General features: G+C 32.3%; 3 protein-coding genes, 2 long non-coding RNA genes and 1 other non-coding gene across 11 annotated transcripts; 3 read left to right on the top strand and 3 right to left on the bottom strand.

Annotated features, from left to right (window-relative positions):
* Positions 1–1,686: 1,686 nt before the first annotated feature.
* Trnag-ucc (transfer RNA glycine (anticodon UCC)) lies at positions 1,687–1,758 on the top strand. Its single transcript has one exon. It is a non-coding gene; the product is annotated as a tRNA-Gly (tRNA).
* Positions 1,759–1,939: 181 nt separating this feature from the next.
* On the bottom strand, positions 1,940–9,506 carry LOC128393684 (long-chain fatty acid transport protein 4-like). Of its 5 annotated transcripts, none has more exons than XM_053353892.1 (9): positions 9,288–9,506; positions 8,659–8,920; positions 7,923–8,091; positions 4,922–5,310; positions 4,373–4,534; positions 3,746–4,014; positions 3,480–3,672; positions 3,366–3,409; positions 1,940–3,073 (listed from the first exon to the last, which is right to left on the bottom strand). In XM_053353892.1, exons 3-9 carry the CDS (start codon positions 8,000–8,002, stop codon positions 2,351–2,353), a joined length of 1,860 nt encoding a protein of 619 aa, XP_053209867.1. In that variant the 5' UTR covers positions 8,003–8,091; positions 8,659–8,920; positions 9,288–9,506; the 3' UTR covers positions 1,940–2,350. The 5 variants fall into 5 exon arrangements, with proteins under 5 accessions (XP_053209867.1, XP_053209868.1, XP_053209866.1 ...); XM_053353893.1 differs by lacking the exon at positions 9,288–9,506 and adding an exon at positions 9,013–9,207; XM_053353891.1 differs by lacking the exon at positions 9,288–9,506 and having other exon boundaries at positions 8,659–9,207.
* Positions 9,507–9,690: 184 nt separating this feature from the next.
* LOC128393683 (nucleosome-remodeling factor subunit BPTF-like) lies at positions 9,691–16,452 on the top strand. The gene has a single exon (XM_053353888.1). It carries the CDS (start codon positions 9,854–9,856, stop codon positions 16,253–16,255), a length of 6,402 nt encoding a protein of 2,133 aa, XP_053209863.1. The 5' UTR covers positions 9,691–9,853; the 3' UTR covers positions 16,256–16,452.
* A 393-nt stretch (positions 16,453–16,845) lies between these two features.
* Positions 16,846–18,526, top strand: LOC128393685 (oligoribonuclease-like). Of its 2 annotated transcripts, none has more exons than XM_053353895.1 (3): positions 16,846–17,049; positions 17,261–17,832; positions 17,937–18,526. In XM_053353895.1, the coding sequence occupies exons 1-3, from the start codon at positions 16,861–16,863 to the stop codon at positions 18,121–18,123; spliced, it is 948 nt and encodes a 315-aa protein (XP_053209870.1). In that variant the 5' UTR covers positions 16,846–16,860; the 3' UTR covers positions 18,124–18,526. The 2 variants fall into 2 exon arrangements, with proteins under 2 accessions (XP_053209870.1, XP_053209871.1); XM_053353896.1 differs by having other exon boundaries at positions 16,910–17,049; positions 17,247–17,832.
* Positions 18,527–22,561: 4,035 nt separating this feature from the next.
* Positions 22,562–23,615, bottom strand: LOC128393598 (uncharacterized). Its single transcript, XR_008326233.1, has 4 exons — positions 23,324–23,615; positions 23,101–23,217; positions 22,763–23,013; positions 22,562–22,653 (listed from the first exon to the last, which is right to left on the bottom strand). It is a non-coding gene; the product is annotated as an uncharacterized LOC128393598 (long non-coding RNA).
* Positions 23,616–23,622: 7 nt separating this feature from the next.
* Positions 23,623–24,590, bottom strand: LOC128393597 (uncharacterized). The gene is made up of 4 exons (XR_008326232.1): positions 24,452–24,590; positions 24,156–24,373; positions 24,041–24,099; positions 23,623–23,856 (listed from the first exon to the last, which is right to left on the bottom strand). It is a non-coding gene; the product is annotated as an uncharacterized LOC128393597 (long non-coding RNA).
* Positions 24,591–25,118: the final 528 nt, after the last annotated feature.

The following is a 25,118-nucleotide window of genomic DNA, read 5'->3' as shown; positions in this document are numbered from 1 at the left end:
AATCATTTGGTTTCTTGAAATTAAATTAAATCGCGTAGGTTTTAGGACAAGGTTAAGTCTAGAAGATTTTTTCGTAAACAACAATTAAGCTAATGTAATAATCAACGAATGCATTTAAAGGGTAACTAACTAATTCACTTAGCTGATGATAACTGAATTAACTAAGTGGGCTGTTGTTGTTGTTGTGGAAATTAATTTTACGATGATCAAGTTGATTGTTGGAAAAGGTCATAGTCAAGATATGAAAGTACAATCAACAATTGAGGTTCATCTTGTTAAATTGTTGATCCAATTTGATTAACGACGGTGGCGATGATTAAACTTTCTCTAACGATTATGTTGATTAATTGATTCCATTATTGATTGAGTTAATTTTCAGCGATTCTCAATCATATCAAATTATGGTAACATTTAATTTCCACCTTGAATTTTAATTGTTGGTTAACTTTTGATTCTCAGGGTTAAATTGTTGTTGTTAGACACAAGGATGATTGTGATGACAATAACGATGAACCAAATAAAATAATAAACAATCAACTGATCACAATTAAATGTCACATTGATGATGATCAGATTGATTTGATTTGGTTGTAAATTCTTGTTTATTATTAATTTGGTAATTTGTTGTTACTATTATTTAAATTGTGGAGGAAGTGGCAATGAAGGCTTCATGATGATAGTGAAATTAGTGATCATGATTATGATGTTTGATTGATCAAAATTAACTCACGCAATTAAGTTAAATTGTGGTAAAATAAATTGTTAGTTCTTGAACTTATATTTTACCAAAAAAAATCGTAAATTTTTCACGTTTAGTTGATTGTTGATACTATTATTAATTGTTGGTATCTTAAGCAAGATGGTGACTTGATAATCATCAAGGACAATTAAAAAATGAATTAGAAACAAACAAAATCAAAACTAACCATTGATTAAGAAAATTATTTAAACATAATTGTGATTAGATTTTATTCTCATCCTTCAAGTTGATCATTAAACAATTGTCCTTGTCAATTAACTGTTTCTCAACAATTGAGTATTTTTCAATTACCATAAAAAATTCAGCTAATAAATTGTCTACATAAATTGGTAACAATCAAGTCAACAATTAAATCAAAACCGGGAACTTGAAGTGAATCTTGACTAGGAGAAACTTTTCTCAATCTTTATCATCTCGATTTAATCCAATAATAGTTGATTACCTTTGATTTAATTTGACTTTTTTCTGGGAAAAAATCAACAATCAACCGAAAAATTGATCAACTAATTGGAAAATTAATCAACACGACAAACTAAGATGACCATCATAAAAGATAATCAAATGTAATTAGAGATTGTAACCAAATAATAAACCTGCTAAATTCATCAAGATTTAAATTACAACCAATTAGAAGAAGAATTAAAATTGATAATCAGAAAGACTTTGAGCACAATTTAAACTCCAAGCTGATTGTTGAGTGAAAATGACAGTTCTAATTACGATATTATTATTACCTTCATTTTCAATTGATTTGTTTACATTCAATCCAAGGAAAAACAAGTAAAATAGTAAGTAAAGTAATTAAATTCACATTTAGCTAATTGTAATGATCAATCAAGTTGAAGGAAACGAAAACAATTTCAACAAATTGTATCAATCAACTCATCAGAATTTAAATATTAAAATAACCTCTTAAGTTCATGTGAGCGTCAGTGGTATAACGGTTAGCATAGTTGCCTTCCAAGCAATTGATCCGGGTTCGACTCCCGGCTGACGCAAATTTTTGACCTTTTTTTCGACATTTGACTTTGTTAATTGTTGTCAATTCGTCGAATCTCAATTTCATCTAATTATTGTTACATTCACTTACAATTAACATGATTGAGACTCTTATTAACAGTTGTATTCTGATGAATTGAAATTCTGTTTTGTTAATCAATTATAAAGGAAATTTAATCGTTCAGTTAAATTGTAAAAATTTTATTGTTAAAATTTTTCATATTAAAATAAAATTAGTTAATTGGTTGATTGTCATTGTTAACAAACATTGACATTCATGGTTTTTCAGTTAAATTAATTGCAGTGGATTTTCCCCCTTTTAAGATGATACTTAATTAATGTTCTTAACGTTCATTGTTTTGATTATCTTAAATTGTTTACTCGTTAAAATTGATTAAGAGTATTTGTTTTGTTGTCAAGTTTAATTTCCCTTTGATTTTGTTTGATTTTTGATTCGCTGATTGTTTTAACTTTAAATGGTGGTTTAAGTATGAGTAACAATTGTTACAATTTATAAAAAAATGGCAAATGATGATTTAGAGAGATGATTAAATGTTTAATTGTCTCCGTTGTGTCATCTTAATTGTTTGGCTAGAATCGGAAATGAGCATTGAGCATATCTTCATAAGTATTTTTGTCCAGTGGCTTGTAAACCATTGATTTAGTGTCTAAATAGTAGATTGGATCTTTAATTAGGTTTATATTGTAACCTTCACGTTTCAGGTCAAATTTTGATATTTTACTGGTTCCCGTGAATTGAAGTTCCTTAATGAGACGGACGAAATGTGGTAACGCGTAATTTGGCAAAGATGATCTGAGGAAATTTATCAGTTTGACTAGATCAAGAGACGCTGAGGAATCAACAATGGCCGCCATTCCCACTTTACCCTCTTCACCGGGTATTTCAACACCGAAAACAGCGGCATCAGAATTGTCACAAAAACGGGCAATCATCGCTTCGATTTCATTTGTGGCCACATTTTCACCTCTCCATCGATATGTATCACCGATTCTGTCCTTGAAATAAATGTAACCATATTTATCAACGGTCACCAGATCACCGGAGACAAAATACTGATCCCCGCGAGTCAGAACATCGGCCAATATTTTCTTTCGAGTCGCTTCCCTGTCAACATAACCATCGAACCCGTAAAGATGATCGTTCTGCTTGATCTTAGCGATAATCATACCAACATCGCCTGGACCAACGTTTTGACAAAGTCCATCTTCGCCTCGAATCGGCTCACCAGTTTCAACGTTCACTTTAATTATTGTCAATGGATAGAAAATTCTTACAAGAAATTTTGGCACAATCTAAATAATTATAAGATAAAAGAGGAAATAATTAGTAATGCAAATTGTTCAAACTCAAATCGTAAAGCTCATTTTAATTACCACTAATTAATTATTTTACTTCTCTCAAGCATGACAATTTAACTATACCGAGAAAAGGTTATTTAAACTTGGAACACTAAATTATTCAATAACATATTCTAATAACAATAGTTGATTAATTTCCGCGTTAATTGTTCGGTTTAGTTAAATTCATTCCATGTTATTATTGTGTCAACAATTAGAGGTTAAAGTTTGAAATAAGTGAACTCACCATGGACAGAAATCCGATCGCACCAACTTTTCCGGTAAAGTTAACTAATGAAAGAAAATGAATTAATTATTAATAATAAGCTCTTTTTATGGTAAAAATCAACAATTAACTCACTTAGTGATGAACTTCCCTCGGTGGATCCATAAAACTCAACGACACGTTTGACATTGAATCGATTAACAAAATCAGGCCAAATTGCTCCTCGAAGACCAGTTGATATAACCAAGCGAACCTTTCGTTGACCATCAGTAGATTTCGGTGGTTGAGCAAGTAGAAAACGACAAAGTTCACCAATGTACACAGCGACCTACGAAAAAAAGGAAGATTCAAATAGGTCATTTTATTGGTGTTTTAGTTTCACGCGAGTGTTTGAAACTTACGGTGCATTTGTTACGATTAAATTCATCCCAATATTTAGAAACTGAGAATTTGTGTCTCATAACTGAAGTACATCGAGTTACGATTGGAACTGTGGCACCGAAAACACCGATCATATGGTAAAGCGGAAGAGGAACATAGAGAATATCTTTCGATCGGACTCCAGCGGCAAACGAAATGCCAACAGCCGCATAAAAGACACGAAGATGTTTAATGATCGCCGCTTTTGGAAGTCCAGTTGTACCAGAAGTATAAGCATAGAAACAAGGATCTAATGATCAGCGAAAAACAGAAAAAAATCAATCGTTGTCATTAATACATTACAATAGAAACCAAGACATTGTGTTAACAAGAATAAGAGAAAATCACCAATAAAATCAATAGAAAGAAGTGTGTTAAGGTCATCAACACATTAATTGTTCTAATTTGTGATTAAAGTAACAACAATCATCCCATTGTTCATTTGATTCAGTGAATTAACAGGAAAGAGCACAACAAATGGATACGAAGAGGTGACAAATTATTCTTTCATAACAATCAAAGATACGAAGACTAACAAACTCTGTCACAATCGATCGCGACAATAATCATGTAGAAAAGTGATTAGTTAAATTTGATGATAATCTTACCTTTAATTGAGCTTTTATGGGAAGATAAAAGCTTATGAGGAACAGCCTCAGCAATAAGAGGCTCAATTTGAATTGGTTTGATTCCATTTCCAATTTGATTACCAAAAACGTAAAATCTTTTACTTGAAACTTTTTCAATCAATGAAAGTGTTCCTTTGATAGCTATTTAATTGAGAGAGAGAGAGAGGAGAAATTAAAAAATCTAAATCAATCAATTTGTAAATAAAGGAAGAGAAAATCGTTTTTCCATTGGAAAACAATCGTAAAATCAAAGGAAGACTTCGAGGTTCAGGGTCAACAAGAAGTAGATGGAAATCTATTCACGAATTACAATCGAAATACTGTGAAGAAAAAAATCTTAATCAATAATTTAAATCTCGTTCTAATTAAACTATTGTCATAGAATTTGAAATGAAAGAAACACTTCCAAGAGAAAAACAAAAACAAAGAACAGCTGATTAAGGGCGCCAAGTTTGTTCTTTGTTGACAGTTGACCGATTAATTAATTATTTCGACTTTGGTTCTTTTTGATTAGAATTAGATAATTACCTTCACTTAAATTACCGTCGTAAATGATGGCTTTTATGTTCAATATGTTGATCGAATGAGCCAACGAGTGTGACCTTAAATTGGGATTGACCAGAGCGGTGATCACTCCGATCTTGGAGAGACCGATCCAAATGCCGGCATATTCTGGCCTGGATTCCATGACCAGAGCGATTTCATCTCCTGGCTTATAACCTTGGGAGTGGAAAAAATTGGCTACTTGATTAGTGTACGAATTAAATTGTCCAAAGGTCCAAGAACGATCTCCGTCAATGAAAATTGTTTTCTCTGGACATTGGGCAGCAACTTTTTCCAAATACGACCCAACTGTTTGATTAGTTATTGACAACCAAAGTAATTTAGCCTTAATTATAACTAAAACTGCACAGCCCCTAATTACAATCAATCAGAAAAGAAGACAATTAAAAAAAAATCTTGAATCAACTTAACAAGTTTAAAAGGTTTGAAAACAAAGTGTAAAGCAAAAAATTGAATGAAAAACAATTCAACTTTAATTGTTGTTGATTTGATTACAATAAATTACACCAATTGTTAACCTTGTACAGATTAATCATTTAACAATTAATATTCAACGATGAAATAAGGATCAACAATTAACCCAACTACTTTTGATTGGGTTGAGTCAAATTTGATAAGTTAAACATATTACCCACAATTAGTTGATTGTTATGAGACAGTTTTGTTTTTTTCAATCTCTTGACAATTATAATTATTGTTGTTGGGGAAAAATCAATAAATTGTTTCCAATCAATTAATTGGAAAGTAAAGTTGTCGCTTTGACAATTGTGGTACTGATTCAATATTCAATTTGAACTAAATTGTGATCATTTTGATTTCTCTTTGTGAACAATTGGTTAACAATCAATTCGTAAATAATTATAATTGATTATCATGTTGATCTATTTACTAATAAATTTCACCCTAAAACTAATTTGTAATCAACTCAACCATTAACTAATCAACAACAATAAACACCAACAATTTATTTTTTAAGCTTCCTCATTTATCGTTATTGATCATTTAGTTAATTAAATCGGGAAATTAATTGATTGTCAAACTTTATGGTGATTGTGCTTAATTGTAATTTAGTTTGTTGCTCAATTTGTTTAAGGAGTTGATTATAATTTCTATTTGTTAATTGTTGATAATAATCATGTAAACAATGATAAACTATTAAAATCGTTGTATTTCAATCTTAATTGTGACTAAATTAACAATTGATTATCAAGTTTAATTGTTTCTGCTCAAAGTATTAATCAAATTATTCTGATGAAAAATCGGTTTGCATCCAAAGTCAATTAATTGTTGATTTGGTCATTTGAAATCTGTTTTTCTTTAATACTAATTAACTAATTGTGACTGGTGATGATGTTAATTGCGTTAATATCTTTGAAAGGTTGATCAGATTAACTTGATAATCAAAACAATAGGGATTTTAATTGTTTCAATTAGTGATTTTTTCCTCTTATAAACAAACTTTTGTATCTTTAGTGGCCAAATTAAATTAAATCTTAATTGTTAATTTACAATTAACATTATAAGGGAAACTTTTTACTTTTAATTGTTTGATGTTTAATTGTGCCTGATTATATGAAGATGGTATAAAGTTCATCAATTAATTGTTCTTGTTTACTTTTAATAAGAAATTAAATCAGTTAATCAGTTGAAGGAAATCAATTACTACTTATACAATTAGTTAATCATCATCTTAACAATTACATAATCAACATTACCTGTTGATTACAATCAATTAGATACAACAATCAACTAATTCATATGAATATATCCTAACAATTTAACAATAATCAGCTTGATTTTAATTTCCTCTTAATTGCTGTAATCAAAATAACGATTTCCTTTCCGATTTTTTTTCACCAGAATTTAATTTGGTTTTTTTTTCTTGTTAATTGTTTGATCAATGACTTTGATTATCAACGGTAATCAAATGACTGATTGTAAACACAACAAACTAAATTGAATGTTAATCACGGTCAAGGAATCAATAGATTAAAATAGTTAATTAATTGTAAAGAAAGTTAAAGTTAAAATTAAATGGTTAATTATGAAATTTTTTTTTCTCAAATGACATAACATGTTAATTGTCAATGGTTGAAGATGAAGGTTATAAGATAATTAAATTAGTCAAGATATTGATGATTAATAATTAAATTTGATAATTTAAATATTTCCCTTAATTGTAAACAAATTAAATCAACAACAACATTTAAAATAATTTATTCATTTACTTTTTTAAACAACAAAGTTAAACCTTACGGGTTAACATGTTGATTTAGATTGTAAATTAAATTTAATTGTTCATGATTAAGATCAAAATTTGCTTCTTTTTTCATTGATTAGACTTAGTGATTAACATTAACCTTGACTCGATTTTGATTAACTAAGATAATCAAGAAAAGTTCGTAATCATTTCAACTTTTCGAGTAGAGAAAAAGTTTTCCCTTTTTTCATCAAATCGTATATATAATTTATTGTTATTTTTTTCCTTCTCACTTATAATAACTTATTAATTCATTAATATAATTTATTATTATATTATAACATGATTAATATGATTATATTTAAGTGTTTAGGTCAATTTCACTATTAGGAACCACAAATTTCCTTCTCATGAATTGATTACTCTTTTAATTGTAATTATAATTTTCCCTATTAATTGAACTTGTTGTTTTCCTTTAAGAAAAAAAGTTTGTTCCAAATTTAATTGTAACAATTGTTTCACCATTGATTAAAAAAAAAGTCAAACAATTTACACAGGTTGATGATATTCTATCAGTAGAAATCAATTTAAATGTATTCCTGTTATTAATTGTGAGGTAATTACTTCACAATTAAAGTTGTTATTCCGATGGTGGGAAAGTTGATTTTTAGACACTAATTGTTACGTTAATTTAGTAACAATCAAACTATAGACTATCAAGAGGAGAGAATACACTTGAAAAGAAAAATTAAATTGTTCTCTTACCATAAATCTCTGATAATAACATGATATAGAAAGTGGAAAATTTGATGAACAAAACTGATTGAATCCATTGTCCTTGTCATTTTAAGGTAAAACTATGGATAATTAGATGTCTCCTGATTTCGTTGTCACTTTTAAGTGTCTCTTAATTGTCTCTCAGTCTATTATAAATCTACATGGAAACAATTAATGGTCAGAGAGAAAAATTAACTTCAAAATAATGGGGAAAATTGATCAACTGATTGGATTTACACCTGAGAGAAATTCACAATTTTAAAGAGAATAAAAATTTCACACTAAAGTAACTCCATGGAATAGAGATTCACGAAATAAATACTGATAGAATTGGAGAGATGAAAAGATATACACTCAGGTAGAAGGAGTGAGATGGAAATTGGTAGATTGAGAGAGAGAGAAGGAGGGAGAGTTGATTTAGAAATTACAAGTTTCCAACCAACATCGAAGGTAAATGTTATTAACTAAACACAATTAAGTTTTTTTCGCTTCTTATCTACCTGTTATTTCATTCACTCTCCTCCCCTAATTTCATTCTCTCTCTCTCACTCTCTTCCTTTCAACACAATTCGTTACTACAATTATCTGTCATCTTCTTCATTAGAAATATACTAGAGGAAATATTGATAATTTCCAATAAGTGACAATTGGTTAAGGAAATTCTTTCTTCTGGTGTAAATAAACTTTTCCTTTTGGCAGAATTTCCATTGAAACCGAAGTTTACCTTTCCAGCTTTTCCTTGGAATCCTTAGCCAATTCTCATCATTCATCTTTATTTTCTTTTTTAATGATATCTCTTATCCTGAAGGTTCCATTCCATTCATATCGGTGAATTTCGATTGAGCATCCATTTGTCAAGTCGTTGTTAACATTATGTGATTAATAGAAAAACAGTATGAATGAAACTCTACCAAGATTCCAGAGATGATATAACAAGATAGAGGAAATACAACTTGTATTTTCATTTTTCTATCCTGTAGATTGTCCTGCAAAGAAATTAGTAAGAGAACAATTAAACAGTGATAATTACGAAAGAAAAAACAACAGCATAATTAACAAACTATTAAAAGAAAACAACCTTGACAATTGAACAAAAAGAAACTAGAGATTTTTATGGAAGAGAATCTATTTGGTTTCTTTTACTAAATTTATTCTATTTTTCTTTCTTCCCCTTCTTCCTACAACAATCAAGTGATTCAAATTGCTGATAAATTAGCAAAGATTCCAATCAATTGTCAAAAAGAAAACAAAGAGAAAATTAAATTGTTAGAGAAAAACATCATTTCAACAAGAAAAAAAGGTAAACAAAAAGAGAATTTCGATTCCGAATCGATTTGTATCAATTTTTCTTACCTAAAAATCGATTACCAAAAGAGACACGTGATTTTGGATCAAATTAATTAATTAATTTTCGTAAAACAGAAAAACAGAGAGAGAAAATTAAATTATTTCTCATGTTCGAAATGCAAATTTGACAGATGAAAATCACTGAAATTAAAGAGAAAAATTGATCGAATTGGTCGATGAGTCGAAAAAAATTGAAAATCGGTAATAACAATTAGAAGAAGAAAAAAAACAACACAAAAGAAGCGAAAGAGAAAAAGAAAGAGCCAGAAGAGTCGAAGAGGGAAATTTGAGAGAAACTCGAACAACCTTGAAGAGAGAAAGAGAAAAGAAAGAGAAAAGAAAAAATTCTACGCATCTTCCTTGTTCTCCCCCAGATGGCAGCACATCGGAGAATCTCAAGCGTCCATCTTGGAATTGAAGTTAAACATTAACTCAAGAAGTAAATGAATGAATTTTTTTGTTTAACTTTTAGGTTTTGATTAATTATAAGCCGTTCACTGCTTTTTTTAACATAACAATCCCTCGGCCATTAATTTGAATTGTTTATTATCTTTGAATTTTGTGACTAGATTATGGGTCGAGGCCGACCAGTGCCAAGGAGAGGTCGACCTCCCAAGGATGCCGAATCTGCTAAGAGATTGGCACAATTGAGAAAACCTAAATATCTTTACTCGGGACAAAAACAGCAACAAGGAAAATCTACCACCAGTAGTTCATCTCACAATACACCTCGGTCAAGATCTAAAAAAAAGCAACCATGGGAAGGTGAATCTGATGAAGATGATTACACATCTACTTCTTTCTCTAGAATCTCTCGGAGTGCTTACTTTGAAGATGCTGATGATGAGGAGGATAAATCACTTCTTTCTTTTGGTGATGATGGGAAAACTGGTCAATGGGACGAAGAAGATGATATGGAAGAAGATGGTGATGAAGATGATATCTCTGGATCACCTTCTGCTCCTTTAACTGCTTTCGATTCAAAATTAAAAATGGGTCGTTTTCTTAGAGCTCGATCTCCACCAAGATATGAGGAAGACAAGCTCGCTGATATGCCCCCTTTAAAGCTACCTGAATCATCAGCTGATCTTCTTTTACCGCCTCATCTTTCATCCAAATATTTGATGAAAATTTTAAGTGTTTATGAAGTTCTCAGTCAATTTAAATTTCAATTGAGACTTTCTGCTTTTCGTTTAGAAAATTTCATTTCCAGTTTGCTTCTAAATGAAAGTAATTCTCTTCTTTCAGAGATTCATATATGTCTATTGAAAACTTTAATTCGAGAAGATGAAGCCAATTCAACTCTTTTTGGTTCTCAGGATGTTAAAGACTCTATAGGAATTTATTTATACAATTGTGACCCTTTAACATGGCCTACAACCTTACGAATGTACATTATTGCTCGTCGTAGAGAGGAGACACCCGATACAAAGGCTATAATTAATCTTCTTATTCAAAACAAACAGTATGAAGAGTATCCAATTAATGTTCCATTTCAACACAAGGTGAAAGTGCTTTCCTTTTTGTGTGACACTTTTCTTGAGACAAATGTTGCTCGAGATGAGATTTTAAATGGTGAAGATGGTGTCCGTCATGATGACCATTGTCGTCGATGCCATAAGCTGGGTGATCTTTTATGTTGTGATCGATGTGCATCTGTTTGGCATCTTGGTTGTTTAGAGCCTCCCATGACGGATGTGCCTGAAGACGAATGGGTCTGCTCTATTTGTAAACAAATGGCCAAAGAAACTGGTTGTGCCAATGAAGATGGTACCATAGCCTCTTTTGGGGATGATGAAGGTCTCTTTTTGAGACGTTATATACTTGGTTGGGATAGGCATGGAAATAAATATTGGTGGCTGTGCCGTCGATTGATCATTGAGTTCAACAATGAGCAACAAGAAGCAGATGAAAATGGAGATAAAGAGGACAAGTGCATCTACATTTCAACAAAGGCAAAATTCTTGGAACTAATGAAATCCCTGGACAGAGAAGAATATGAGAAAGACCTTTACACTGTTCTCAATGAAATTAAAGATGAAATTTTTAAAGCCATGGAGAGAACTGATAGAATGACCAAAGAAGCTTTTAAGGCAACTGGAATTGTCAGAGCAATGAAAACATGGATTGAATTTGAAAGTGAAGTTGCCGAACCTGTGGTTAAAGAGGAGCCCGTGGAAAAGATTGAAGAAAAACCAGCAAATGTTAACAGTGAAGGAATCATGACTCGTCTCAAGACAGGGTCATTGAAAGAAAAAGGTTCAGGATCTGATAATGGTAAAGACGATGAAAAGGAAATGCTTATGGTTTTCGATGAAGCTTTGGATCCAAATTTTTTATACCGAATGTCTCGTAGAGATGCGATTGCTAGAGGTCTTTTCTTTAAACTTGGCATGGAAACCAAAAATTATACCAACATATTTTCTATGAATATGCTCGCATTAAATAAGCATCAACTTGCCGATGAACGTGACAAAAAACGCCATTTATCTCATAAATTTAGTCTCACTCCACTTTCTGAGCTTAAGTGGCAAGGTCTAGTTTATGGACCTCTCAAAACGACCATAGTCCAAACTCTTCGTCAAACTTTGGTTCAATTTGAAAATCAACTTGCAGCCCCTTTCATGCATCCTAATTGGTCTTTACACCGACAAAATTGGCTCAAAGCTGTATCAATGTGTAACCAACCTAAAGACTTTACCTTGGCTCTTTCAATCCTGGAAGCATCTATGAAACCTGTATTATTCAATCCAGTTTGGAATGAGGCCTTGGGTCACACCATTTTAGATCGTAACACCAACTTTGAGAGAGAAGAACGAAAGAAAGATGAGAAACGAGAAAGGCGGGAATTCATGGAAGAGCAAGAGATGATTATCAGAACAACTGGTGGGGTCAAATATTCAATTATGCCCCATCGAGGTCTTGTATTGGAAAAAGCTGGTAACATTTGGTTCGGTTTTGGTACCCAAAGTGGATCCATAGGCTTTGGTACCACTGGTGGTGTTGGTGAAGGAGGTGGTCGCGGTGTTCAAGCGCTTTGGAAACAACGTGGTGAAGAGTATCGAGTTAGCGGTAGTGGAGGCTGGATGTTTGTCTCTATTGCTAGATCTCGTTTTCCTCTACCATCAATTGATGTTGAACGTGTCGATGAATTGGAAATACCCGAAGAATATTCTGGTGAACTAATTAGCATTGCTTTTATCGATGTTGGAGTAGATCTCAGAAAAGAAAGAGAGGATCGCCTTTACTATCGAAAGTATCGACCATATAAAAATAAACGTAAAGGTACAAAGTGCATCGAAAGTTTCTTGGACCGTCGTCTACAATTAGAAGAAGCTATTCTTCAACAGAAATTGAAAGCAGAAGAAGATGACAGATTAAAACCTGAGGACGTTGACGAAGATGATTATGATACCAAATGTTACTCTCCACTTTGTCGGACCACTGGTATTGCTGCTTTTGACTCCTTGTGTTATTGTATCAGCTGTAGAAACAGACAAAAAGCTAAGAGAATCAAATTGGAACAAGAGAAAAAGGATAGAGAAGAAAGAGAGAAACGCTACAAAATAGCAAAACAAGAGCAAGAAAAAGGTGATATGCAAGACGTTATTGCCGATTGCAAAGATAGAGTGTATCTAAATCGAGTAGAGAAAAAAGTAGTTAAAGAAGGTGAAAAAGAAGAGATAAAGTTTACTATCTTTAAGACTAGTGGTAAACGAATCTTAGGTAAAGGACAATTACCTCCTTGTAATAGATTCACTACTTTGAAAGGAAAGAAAAAATCGATCTTCGTTTTGCCTAAACATGAACTTCGTCGACTTTCCCGTAACGCCAACCTACGTGAAGTGTCTGGTTTCAACTATACCGGTAAATTCAATAAATACCTTTGGCCCTATGGTATTTCACCTCGTCCAATTTTCCGATATTGCTGGTTATGGCGAAACACTTTACCTCAAGGATATCATAATCTGAATTTAGTGGCTTCACAATTACGAACCATTTGGTCTTGTATCCGTTGGGATGATATGCAAGTTAAACCACCACCTTCTGGTAACAATACAATCACCAATGAAAATGAAGTAATCACCACTGAACTTTTGAAACGACGAGATTTGGCTCCATTCGGAATTCGTTCTGAGTATCTTGTGAGGAAAATCATTGTTCCTTTGGTAAATGATGATCCGGCAGATGAGAAAGATACACCTTATGGACCAGGAAGAGCTGAAGAAAGTTATAATCGAGCTGGTCGACGTATTAGAGAAGGTCTGAGAGAAAGAAAAAAGAAAGTTGATGAAGAAGAAGAACGTCGCCGTCGAGGACCTTCGGTTACCGAAAGTTGGGTTGGTGAAGAAGAACTCGAACTTTGGGAAATTAAAATGTTCGGCGAACGATTAGAGAGACAACAACAAATGAAGGAGATCGAGAAGCGTAAACAACTCGAAGAGAGTCTTAAGAAACAAAAAGAAGAAGCTCAAGTCAAACGATTTAAAACTTTAGGAGGTACACCAACATCGGGTAAAGTTACTTCGTTAATTAGTGGTCCTAAACGAACTATTTTCAACAGTCGAACTCCCGTTACTCCAACAGTAACTTCAACTATTACTACAACAACCCCATCAACACCACAATTGATTACTCAAGCTCAGCAGTTTGCAGTGATTAGAACGGACAGTGGTCAAACATTCAAGGTTCCTGCAAGTGCATTGCAAGGTAAACAAGTGGGACAAAAAATTATCATCAAACAAGGTGGCAATTCGGCTACATCAACAACCGCTACCATTATATCAACTGGTACACCACCGACAGTCACAACTGCACCTACACCGACAATCATTGCAACTCCAAGACCAGCTGTTACCCCAGGGTCCACTATTACTCTGTCCAGTATTGGAGGTCTTCGACCTACTCGAATTGTTGGCTCAACACCGACTGTTCGACCTCTTATATTAGCAGGTACCCCAACAACTGACGCGACAACCACCACACCAGGTACAGTGACTCCCCTCAACAATGGACAACAAAGGATCCAGATTATTAAGCCTGTTGTCGGTGCTTCCCCCCAGACCGTGAAAACAGTGACCAATACTGGTGTTACCATTAACGCAGCCAATGCCTCAGGTGCCATTACTACACCGAACGCTGCAGGTGCTTCGCCCCAACAAATAATACAAATTCCAATTCGATTCGCTGATAATAGGGTTCAGATCATTCAAATTCCTTTGTCAATGTTTTCTTCGAGTCAACCGATTCAAATCTCAATCCCATCTTCAGTAACGCAACAAACAACACAAACGGTCACCGTAACCACAACACCACAACCAACTACAACCGCTGCTGCAACATCAGCTCAAACACCAACAACCTCTCAAGCAATCAAAATAATCAGCAGTACATCTAATTTAACATCAAATCCATCAACAGCAGCCTCATCAACCAATACAATCGCACCAAACACTACTCGTATCATCACTTTGAAAACCAACCCTCAACCAACTACTCCAATCGCTGGAACATCTATCCCTACATCATCTTTATTCACCTCTCCATCTACGATCAATGTCACTGAACCAGTAAAACCGGGAAGTATTCAATTGAAATTGAATCAAACATCATCATTATCATCTTCATCTGGGACCATTACCCCTGCTGGTACCACAGCAACTTCAATAAAACTCACTCCTTCTCAGACATTAACAACTCTGACACCAAGTGCAGCACCACTGGTTTCGAGTTCATCCACAGTTACCACCGCAAGTACAACAACAACGATTTTATCTTCACCGGCTAAATCTACAAGTTTAGTTCGCCCATTGTTCCAGTCACCGGTGGGTACACGAATTTTGGTCCAACAACAACCTAACAACACTGCAACAACCATCCACAAAGTAACTGCACCTTCATTAAAACTCATCACACCGCTGTCAGACTCTGGCGATAAACCAACAGCCGATGCAGTTAATAAACCATTTGTACTAACCCAAGAAATTCAAGATCGAATCGTAAGACAAGCTTTACTCAACACAAACCCTTCAACATCACCAGAAGTTCAACAAAAGCTTCTCGCTTGGCAAAAGAAGCAACAACAACCTGGTCAAGTAGTAGTCACTCCCGCCATCATCGATTCCACTGGAACTGGTCGAACATTGACCCCAGGAGGAACTAGTCGATCTAAAGGAACGAAACGAGCTCGAAACTCTTCAACCACAACAACCATAACACCAGCCACAGTTCCAGCTGCTTCGTTGACCGGTGATGATCTTTGCCTTCTAGATTGTCAACAAGTACTTAATGGTATCCTTGATAAGATTGATAAAGATGAAAAGATGGAATTGCGGCGTAAAAAAGCAAAAGAAAACCAATTCCAATCAAAATGGAAGTCTCTATTAACAAAGAAAAGAGATTCTTTAAATGACGCTGCCGAAGCGCTTAAACGAGATATCGCTCGTAAAAAGAGCTTAATGAAAGATAAACTTTGCAAAGAAATTCAAGCTGAGATAACCAAAGAAAGTCCGGTCAAGAAGAAAGAGACAACACCAAACAAGCAATCAAATGGAGCAGCAAACAAAAGCATCACAAGTAACAGTAGTTTGAGTAATAATACGAGCAGTAGTAATGAAGGTTCTCAAAAGAGGAGGAAAGTTTCCGATTCAAGTTCGGATGTATCCCGGCCTCCTCTCAAAATACGCATAAAAATTACCCCTCGCACCCCTAAAGGAAGCACAAGGGACTCAAACACCACCAATACTACAACAACAAGTAATAAGAACAAAAAACTTTACTGTATCTGTAAAACACCGTACGACCCGACGCGATTTATGGTTGGATGTGATAGTTGTCATAATTGGTTCCATTCGGATTGCCTTAGATTGGATGAAGAGGCGGTTCAGAAAAAGAAAAGTTGGATTTGTAATGATTGTCATGAAAGTGATGAAGAAGATGATGAAAGTATGTCAGAATCATCTGAAGATGAATGAACAGAGAGAGAGAAAAAATCTTTTAATTATACCCTTTGATTGTCTGTTGATTACAAATTAACAAGATTAATTGTAAATTGACCCAAACATTATTAGCACACCTTAAACACCCTTGATGATTCAATAATTGATGATAATTTTCTAATTGTGATTCTTTAATCAAATTAGAATAATAAAACTTTAACTTCCACCAGCGATTGATTATCAAATTGATTATGTTAACATTTTTTATCATTTTATCACAAATGATTGATAATCAAACTTTCGGCATTAAATCAACTGAATTCAGTCAATTATGATTATCATACTGTAAAAAGAAACTGTTAAAGCTCATAATCAAAACGAGTGACATTTAAAATTAAAAATTTTTTCGTGAGAGAAAAAAAATTCATTGATTGAGATCAGAAAATCAATAAAAATAAAAACTGAAAATGAGAAAAATGAAAAACGATAAACTAATCACATGGAATTTAAAATTTACATGGAATCGAATTAAAAGAAACTGACAAGCAATCAATTAGATTAATTAGTGAGTCTGATGGATTATTGGAGATTTGAAAAAAGTGGTTAAATTAGTTGAGAAAACAGGGTAACCCAAAAGCAAAATGATCGAAAAGGTAAACAAATGCTACGTAGCATTTGTTTACTTTTCTTTGTGTTGGTTACTTGTTACTCTGTGTCCAGAGGCTGAGCCCAATTGTGGTAAATTAAACAGTAAACAATCAATTAGAATTGACGATTTTAAGTACAAATTAACTTTTCTCTCTCAACTGGGTGGTTTCTTCTTGCATCAGGTGAGTGTTTCCATTATCTCCTTTGTTCGAGCATCATCACCATCACCCTGTAGATGAACAAAATGAATGGTGATTGGATTAAAAGAGGAAAACAACAGGATTTTCATTTAGTCAAAAGCTAAACTGTTTTCATTTTATTTTCTCTTTCTTTTCTCTTAAAATCTTCCTGGTGATGATTAAATCTGGTTTACGTTTAGTTTATCATTCACAGGGTTACAGTTCACTTATTGGTTCATTCCTGATCAATCAATTACCATCACAATTAATATCATCATCGTTTCTTTGTAAAACCTTTTCATCAACAATAAATTCATCAAACAACAACAACAACATGGAGATGCCTGATGAAACTAAACTTCATTATTATGAGACTCATTCGGACATTGTTTGGGCTGATTGTGAGATGTCCGGTCTTGATATTGATAAAGATCAACTTCTCGAAGTGGCCGTGATCATCACCGATTCAAATTTAAATGAGATCGCCACCCTTGGCCCTTTGGTGATCAAAACAGATCCTCATGTCTTATCCAATATGGATGAATGGTGTACCCGTAATCACACAAAGACAGGACTCTATCAGGCTTGCCTTGAATCACAATTAACTGTTGATCAGGTTGATCAGCAATTATATGATCTATTAGCTTCAAGGAATATGAAATTAGCTGTTCTCGCTGGTAATTCAATTGCTTTTGATAAATTGTTTCTCTCCAAATTTTGTCCCAAATTTTCATCTCTCCTTCATTACCGAACCATTGATGTTTCTAGTTTTAAAGAGGTTATCAAGTAAGTTTTGTTTTCTTTTGTACAATTTGATTCCATCGAGAATCTAATTCATTTATTGACAATCAGCTAATTTGTCTCTCATTTAATTTCAATTGTTTTCGCAGGCGTTGGTACCCAAATGAAGTCAATCTTAAAAAAAGGAATCTACACCGAGCTTTAGATGACATTAGGGACTGTATAACTGAACTACGTTACTATCGGAAAAAGTTTTTCAGACAACCATTTAATGACAATCATAAGAATGACATGTCTAGTCCTAATTGGTATAGAATTAAGGAAACACAAGAATAATCACAACAATTAACTGATGATGGAATTCAACACACTGCCAATCCTTTTGTTTTGTTTTTCTTTCGGAGAGAAAAAAAAAGATATTTGCTCAACAAATAATCTTCTTCTTGGTATCTTACCTCATTTCGATTTCACTTTCACTTTCTCTTTCTCTCTTTCTATCCTTTTTCTTATTCTTTTGGTCAGTTTACCGGCCAGTGTAGTGACCAGTTATCCAGAAAGAAAGAAACAAACCTTATGTTTTCTAGAGTTAAAAATCAATTTTGCACAAAAATTAACACAAAATCTACACCATTGGATTAGATGAATATCCTTTCATATCATAACACTTGAAATATATAATCACCATCTCCGAATTATTGAAATAATAATAAAATAGAACAATTTCCAAAAGATAAAACAATGCTGTAGATGTACATCATTTTATTGTTGCCGAGAATCTTATTATCAATGAAAATGTCTGATCCAAAACCGATCGAATTGTTTAAATTTGATTCTCTTTGGCAAGATCGGGATTTAAGGTTCAATTTAATGACAATGAAATTAAGTCTTCGAGAAGGGAAAATAATTCATATGATTGGATCATATTAGATTGATCATTTCAAAGAAAGTCGACAAAAGAAAATAATCAAATATTAATCAACGATTTCGTAATGGTAATGATCATTAGTCTTTTAATTGACCTTTATCTTGAAAATTGATTAAATAAACGAGAGTTAAACATAAATGATACTTGATTTTCATCCAAAATAAAGTTAAACTGTAACAATTTAAAGAAGACAAATTATTTTGATATGAAATTTCATTCGAAAATAAAACGCCAACGATACTTTTCACAAAGAAAACTGAATAAAATGAAGCCAACAATTAGTATTTAATGATTGGAATGATTTAGATCAATATCTCAATTCGTTCAATAATTAATTACAAACAATTTACTAAATTCAATCCATCTCAAGGGATAAATATTCCCTCACTATTTTTCCATTTTATCAATTTTTTCTCATCTTGAAATTTTGGAAAACAAACAATAAACTCTAATTATTGTAATGACTTAATTGTCTATCATCTTGTTTAAGGTTTCTAATCATAAATCCACAAGTAAACTGTCAATCCAATTCAGAAGGTTGATTAACATTCACAACAATCAAAAAGATCCTTCAAATGCGAAAGTTTTTGTCTTTTACTTTTGTTGTTAAATATTTGAGTAGATTTCTAATATTTTCCTTTTCCTTCATAATTCATTATTTCAAAAAATGTTCTAAATTATAACAATCTTATTGTTTCGCTAATAGCCTTCAATTAATTAAGGAAAAGTTGAGTGATAATCGAGTCGAAAATTTAAAAAATCGGTTTGGAAAATTGTAAATTTGGATACAGTCCCTTTTCTTTCTGAGCGACGTGGAAAAAACGTGTTTATCAAAATCTGATCTATTATTTTGACCTGAAATTAACAGTAATTATATTTCCTTGTGAATTTATATATATTCGTGATCTGATGCTGACGGGGAATCGAATAAGCTATAATATGTATACTCAAATGGCCGAACTGATGAGGAAATTGTATGTGAGCCGGTTGTATGCAAGCCAACTGGGTAAGTAAAAGAAAACCGTTAAATAATAAGACTTTGATCTATTCCGCAACGGAAAAAATTAATAACGAATAATAATAAAATAAACGGAAATCTCCTTGGAGATTTAGAAACAAATGAGTAGTATAAAACTACTGAAGAAAAAATTCTAATGCTTAGTCTAAAAATTTAAGTTACAATAATCACTTCTAATCTTGTTTTTCTAAAATTTTTCTTTTTCTATACAATCTCCTTCAACATGGAAAAATACATATCATTATTATTAAACATCGATGCTTCAGAGTTAACCTCCTATATGAAAGATGTTTCAATCAACGAAGCCACAGAAATAAAAAGAGTTTACCAATTATTAATTGATGAACCAGGACTAAGAAGAAAAAATGGAATCACCGGGAAAAAATTGAAACAACTACAATCCCTTCAAGAATCCTTTGAACAACCACCGGACTATCGTGATGCTATACAACAAGTAACCTCTCAAGTTAATAAAGCCATGGAAATTGATGAAGATTATGAAGATGAAGAAGTCATGTGTGAAGACGACAATGAACAAGTTTCAAGTGAATCTTCAAGCCGAGCAGCTGGATCAATAATAATAAATAATAATAAAAGGAAAATAGCTGATGCCTTACAAGAATTGAAACGTAAACGACTAACCAATTCTGTTCCGAAAAATTGGATGAAATGGACACCGATTAAAACCACACCAATGGCAACACTCTCTCATAAAATCATCAAACCAAATGAAATTTATCAAAAAATTTCATCGGAGATTGATAATGGTAATATTCCAGTATATAAAGAGATTTCCTTTTTTGAAAATCAAGATCATGTTAAGATTAAATCTCAAGCGCTCGACAAGCTACTGGAAATTACGCTTATTATTGAAAGATTGATTCCTGAGATTGAAATTAAAAACTTCTTACCAAAACCTCCGAGAGTTCGTCTTAATGGTTCTAAAAATCTACCTGATACACCTTCATCACTATTATTGAAAATATTCAAGTTCAATCAATATATGAATGAAACAAATACAACAATAATAACACCCAAAAGTAACACACCAAAGAAAGATCTATTATTAAAGATTACACCAGCAGTTCGATCCCAATTACAAAATGAAAATGGAATCATCTCTCTTGGAATGAGAATAATAAAAGTTTCTGACCATTTTGATGTCATGTACTGCAATCGATGCCACAGCTTGGACCATTGGAGAGGCTCATGTAATTCACAGGATATCTGTAATAACTGTGCTGAACCACATTCAGAAAAATTCTGTGAAAACAAAAACTTCTCAAAGTGTGCGACTTGTGGTACTGAAGGCCATAGACCAGGAACAATTGATTGTCAAAGTTTCAAGAAAAAAATGGAAATTGAAACAGGCAAATATGCGTTTGATTATCAGTACATAATGAAATAATATGAAACTTTATTATTTTCTCTTTTTTGAATCTTTTTCCGTAATATTTTATCCGTAATATTTTCTCTCAATTGAACACTAATAATAATACAAATGTCTAACAAAATGATTTATAAAACAATAATAAACTTTGAAAATTCTCTCATATGAATAAACAATAAAAATAATGAATTTGAAATAAACAAAATATTCTCCTCTCTCGTTGATCATCTAATATTCTCTAGGTTGAAAATATCCACGGTTTGGATGAGCACCCAAAATAGAAAGTCGCAAATCATTCCAAACATTTCACTTTGATTGTCTCTTTAATTAGATCCTCTGAATTTACTATTACTCGTGATCCATTCCATTCAGTATTTATGTTGTATATTTCTGATATTTTCCTTTCATTTGGTTCGCATTTACATGTATTAGCCTCATGGTTCTCCATGTGCCTTGGTTTCCTTTTTTAATTTTGAAAATCGATGTTATTTTGTATTGGTTTTCTCAATCTTATACTGTTAATTTTTAATCATGAAAAGCAATGTTATTTTACATTGCTTTTCTCAATCTTATACTGTTAATTTTTAATCATGAAAAGCAATGTTATTTTACATTGCTTTTCTCAATCTTATACTGTTAATTTTTAATCATGAAAAGCAATGTTATTTTACATTGCTTTTCTCAATCTTACTGTTAATTTTAATCATGAAAAGCAATGTTATTTTACATTGCTTTTCTCAATCTTATACTGTTAATTTTTAATCATGAAAAACAATGTTATTTTACATTGCTTTTCTCAATCTTATACTGTTAATTGTTTATTTATGAAAAGCAATGTTATTTTACATTGTTTTATGAAAAGTTACATGGATCAATTATGAAAAGAAGAATTAATAATTTTATTGGAGAAATCAGGATTTTTAGTAATCAAATTTAAATCAAACGCTTTAAAAGCAATCATGAGATATTAAAGCTAAAAGAGGGCGCCAGTTTTACTTACAAAAGTAAATCAACATGCTGATTAAATTGAATCAATTTAATTTATGTAATTCATTTGAATTAACTAAAATCATGATCACAAACACATTCAAAAATAAACTTACTATTACAGTGCTTAATGAACCAAACCAACGATTCATTGCGGAAAATGTTCACTTACAAAATATTATTGTTAACTCAAGAACACTAATCGTTTACTCCTGTGATTTACATGTGACCAAGTGCTGGAAAAATATAAATGATACAGTGATTATTATTTTAAGAAATAATAATATTTCATTCAAGTTAATTGGAACTTACATTCCAACAGGTGAATTTAAACGATGGTTGTTATTTGATAAATTTATAGACTCGTTACCATTGATATTCTGTGGAGATGTCAATTACAATCATCCATTATGGTCACCGAAACAAACACCAGCGAGAATTGAAATTGATCAATTCATAATAAATAACCAATTGTCTTCAGTGTTTGATAAATCATCGAAACCAACATATAACACCAGAGATTCAATGTCTTGGATTGACACCATTCTATACAAGAAAATAATAATTCAAAAGAAAGAAATAATAACAATTAATAATGGAGACCACAACCTTCTACAAGTTACATTCATGGTAATCAATTCTAACATCAATTTACCGAGAAAACTTTTCATAAACTCCTGGAAGCTTAAATTGAAACCGATGGATGAAAGACCAATTAATAAAAATCATTCATTAATAATAAACTGCAATAACATTATTAATTTTCCGAAAATTCATGGCAATTGGATAAGTGGCTCGAAAAAACCAATTCATCAAATGGCAAATCGTGAAAAGAGAAGAGCAATGGTCCAGAAAGTTCAACGATTTCCATCAAGTAATCTAAATTCAACAGATGCTTGGAAATACCTAAACAAAAATATAATAAGAAACAAATCTCAAATGTTTAATTCAACAAACATTGAAGAAGAATATAAAGAGTCAGCAAATACTCACATTTTATCATTTACCACAAATCATCCAATTCATCGCGATCAAGTCTACGAACGAAAATTTGATGGTCTCAGTCAACTTGAACGATTATTATTATTGAAAAACATGCAAGGAAGTTCACTAGATGCCGATGATTTTACATTGGGAACATGGAAAAAATTTTTTAGCATTAACAAAGAAAAAATAATAAGAGTAATAGACGAGATAATGAAATGGGGATACATACCTGAACCTGTTCGTATATTTGGTGTTGGTTTGGTACCCAAACCTGATGGTAAAACAATTAGAATCGTGAAAGCACCAAATTATCTCTTAAAATTGATTGATAGAGTGATCGCCGAGAGATTACAATCTTTGCTGCCACATCTTTTGGAGGAAAATTCTCAATATGCTTATACAAAGTACATTTCCAGACAAAAATTATTATTTGATCTTCATCTAAAAATGAATTTCAAATCAAAAATAATAATATCACTGGATATGTCTAAAGCTTTTGATCAAGTAAATCTAACCCAAGCAATTGAAAAGATCAAAACTCTGGATCCTCAATTATCAGCACTGGTTGAAAACATCTCATCAAAAAGATGGTTAAGATGGAATTGGGAAAAGAGAATCCATTGGAGAACCGAAGAAGGTGCAACACCTCAAGGAAGCTCAAGTGGTCCTTTATTATTCATAGTAGCAGCGAATGAAATAATAAAAATCTTGAGAAGAAAAGGGATAAACATCGTCGGATACGCTGATGACATGTATGTATTGCTAGAAAATGAAAAAGATACAAATGAAACAATGAAAATAGTTTGTAATGAATTCGCTACAATCAACCTAAAGATAAATGACACAAAAACAGAGATATTCAACATGAGAGGTAATGCCAATATAAAAATTTTAGGATTCAACGTACATTCAAATCTAAAAATACAAACACTGAAAACGGACTTACACGATTCAATAATAAAGGCGCTATCGAGGTTAACAGGATCACTTTCGCAACTAAAATACCTGAAAGCAAATCTTGTTAAATTAATAATAAACAATATTATTATTACTACCATTACATCAATTGGTTTTGACTGGCTCCTTTCATCTAATTGGCTTGATTATGGCATCAAAATTCAACAAATAATTCATAGGAAACTGGCAACGCTTTTTGGCCTCAATAATACTAATAAATGGTCTATGAAAATTGCATTTAACTCGAAAACGTTAATAGAAATCCAATTAAAATGGCTAATGGACTGGGACTCAGAATGGAATGATGGTAGATTATGGCGAACTAAGTTTCATGAGAGGAAAATAAATATTATTAATAGATGTCCCTATGGTTATCACAAATTTATAATCAAAAACTCACTTGTAAATTGTCAATGTCAATTTCCAGTAATTACGTTGGATCTGAAAAATGGAAGGTTTTCTCTGAAACTAGGCAACCAATTGATTAAGGTATCCATTGGTGTTCAAAAATCAATGATGGTACTAAAGCTTAAAGCCTTTAGTATTATTATTAAATTATCAAGGGCAAATAATATTAATCATGTTCCTGTAGACAGACAAATTTGGCAGACATTGAGTGTATTTTCCTCTCCATCATCATGGGATCTCGCTGGCCTGATATACTCTCACCACCATGACAATCTCAAATTTTGTGTAAAAGAATGGAAAACTGGCTTTGTGGAAGAAGGAATTCAAACAATAATACCATGGACATCAAGAACAGAGCTAAATGGAAAAATAAAAGAAAAAATAAATAATATAATAATAGAGATGAGAAACAAAGATGAACAAAATCCAGATCTAATGGTTAATCCCAAGATGTCCAACAAGCGTTATTATTATTCACCTTTGATGGCCTCGTCGTGGTTTAGAAAATTATCCAAAATCCTTCATTTTCCCTGTTGTGGTGAGAAAGAAAATTTGTTAACACACTGCTTAAAGAGAAGAGATCACACGGAAGCTATTCTGGAGATGGAAGTTACATGGTCATGGAATTTGGATGATAATTCTATTATTAGTTCACGAGA

This window comes from Panonychus citri, unplaced genomic scaffold (genome assembly GCF_014898815.1).
Source record: "Panonychus citri isolate SS breed McGregor unplaced genomic scaffold, ASM1489881v1 Contig00138, whole genome shotgun sequence".
NCBI classification, from domain to species: Eukaryota; Metazoa; Arthropoda; class Arachnida; order Trombidiformes; family Tetranychidae; genus Panonychus; species Panonychus citri.
Note: the sequence above shows the minus strand (reverse complement) of the source record. Positions and strands in the feature narration are given on the sequence as shown.

What these genes read in the sequence shown, in the direction of transcription:
- LOC128393683 (XM_053353888.1), top strand. Translation starts at nt 9,854, where the DNA reads ATGGGTCGAGGCCGACCAGTGCCAAGGAGAGGTCGACCTCCCAAGGAT.
- LOC128393684 (XM_053353892.1), bottom strand. Translation starts at nt 8,002, where the DNA reads ATGACAAGGACAATGGATTCAATCAGTTTTGTTCATCAAATTTTCCAC. An exon ending in CCATAAAAGCTCAATTAAAG is followed by an intron (nt 4,015 to 4,372) that starts GTAAGATTATCA and finishes GCTGATCATTAG; the next exon opens with ATCCTTGTTTCTATGCTTAT. An exon ending in TTAATCGTAACAAATGCACC is followed by an intron (nt 3,673 to 3,745) that starts GTAAGTTTCAAA and finishes TTTTTTTCGTAG; the next exon opens with GTCGCTGTGTACATTGGTGA.
- LOC128393685 (XM_053353895.1), top strand. Translation starts at nt 16,861, where the DNA reads ATGATCGAAAAGGTAAACAAATGCTACGTAGCATTTGTTTACTTTTCT. An exon ending in GTGGTTTCTTCTTGCATCAG is followed by an intron (nt 17,050 to 17,260) that starts GTGAGTGTTTCC and finishes TATCATTCACAG; the next exon opens with GGTTACAGTTCACTTATTGG. An exon ending in AGTTTTAAAGAGGTTATCAA is followed by an intron (nt 17,833 to 17,936) that starts GTAAGTTTTGTT and finishes TTGTTTTCGCAG; the next exon opens with GCGTTGGTACCCAAATGAAG.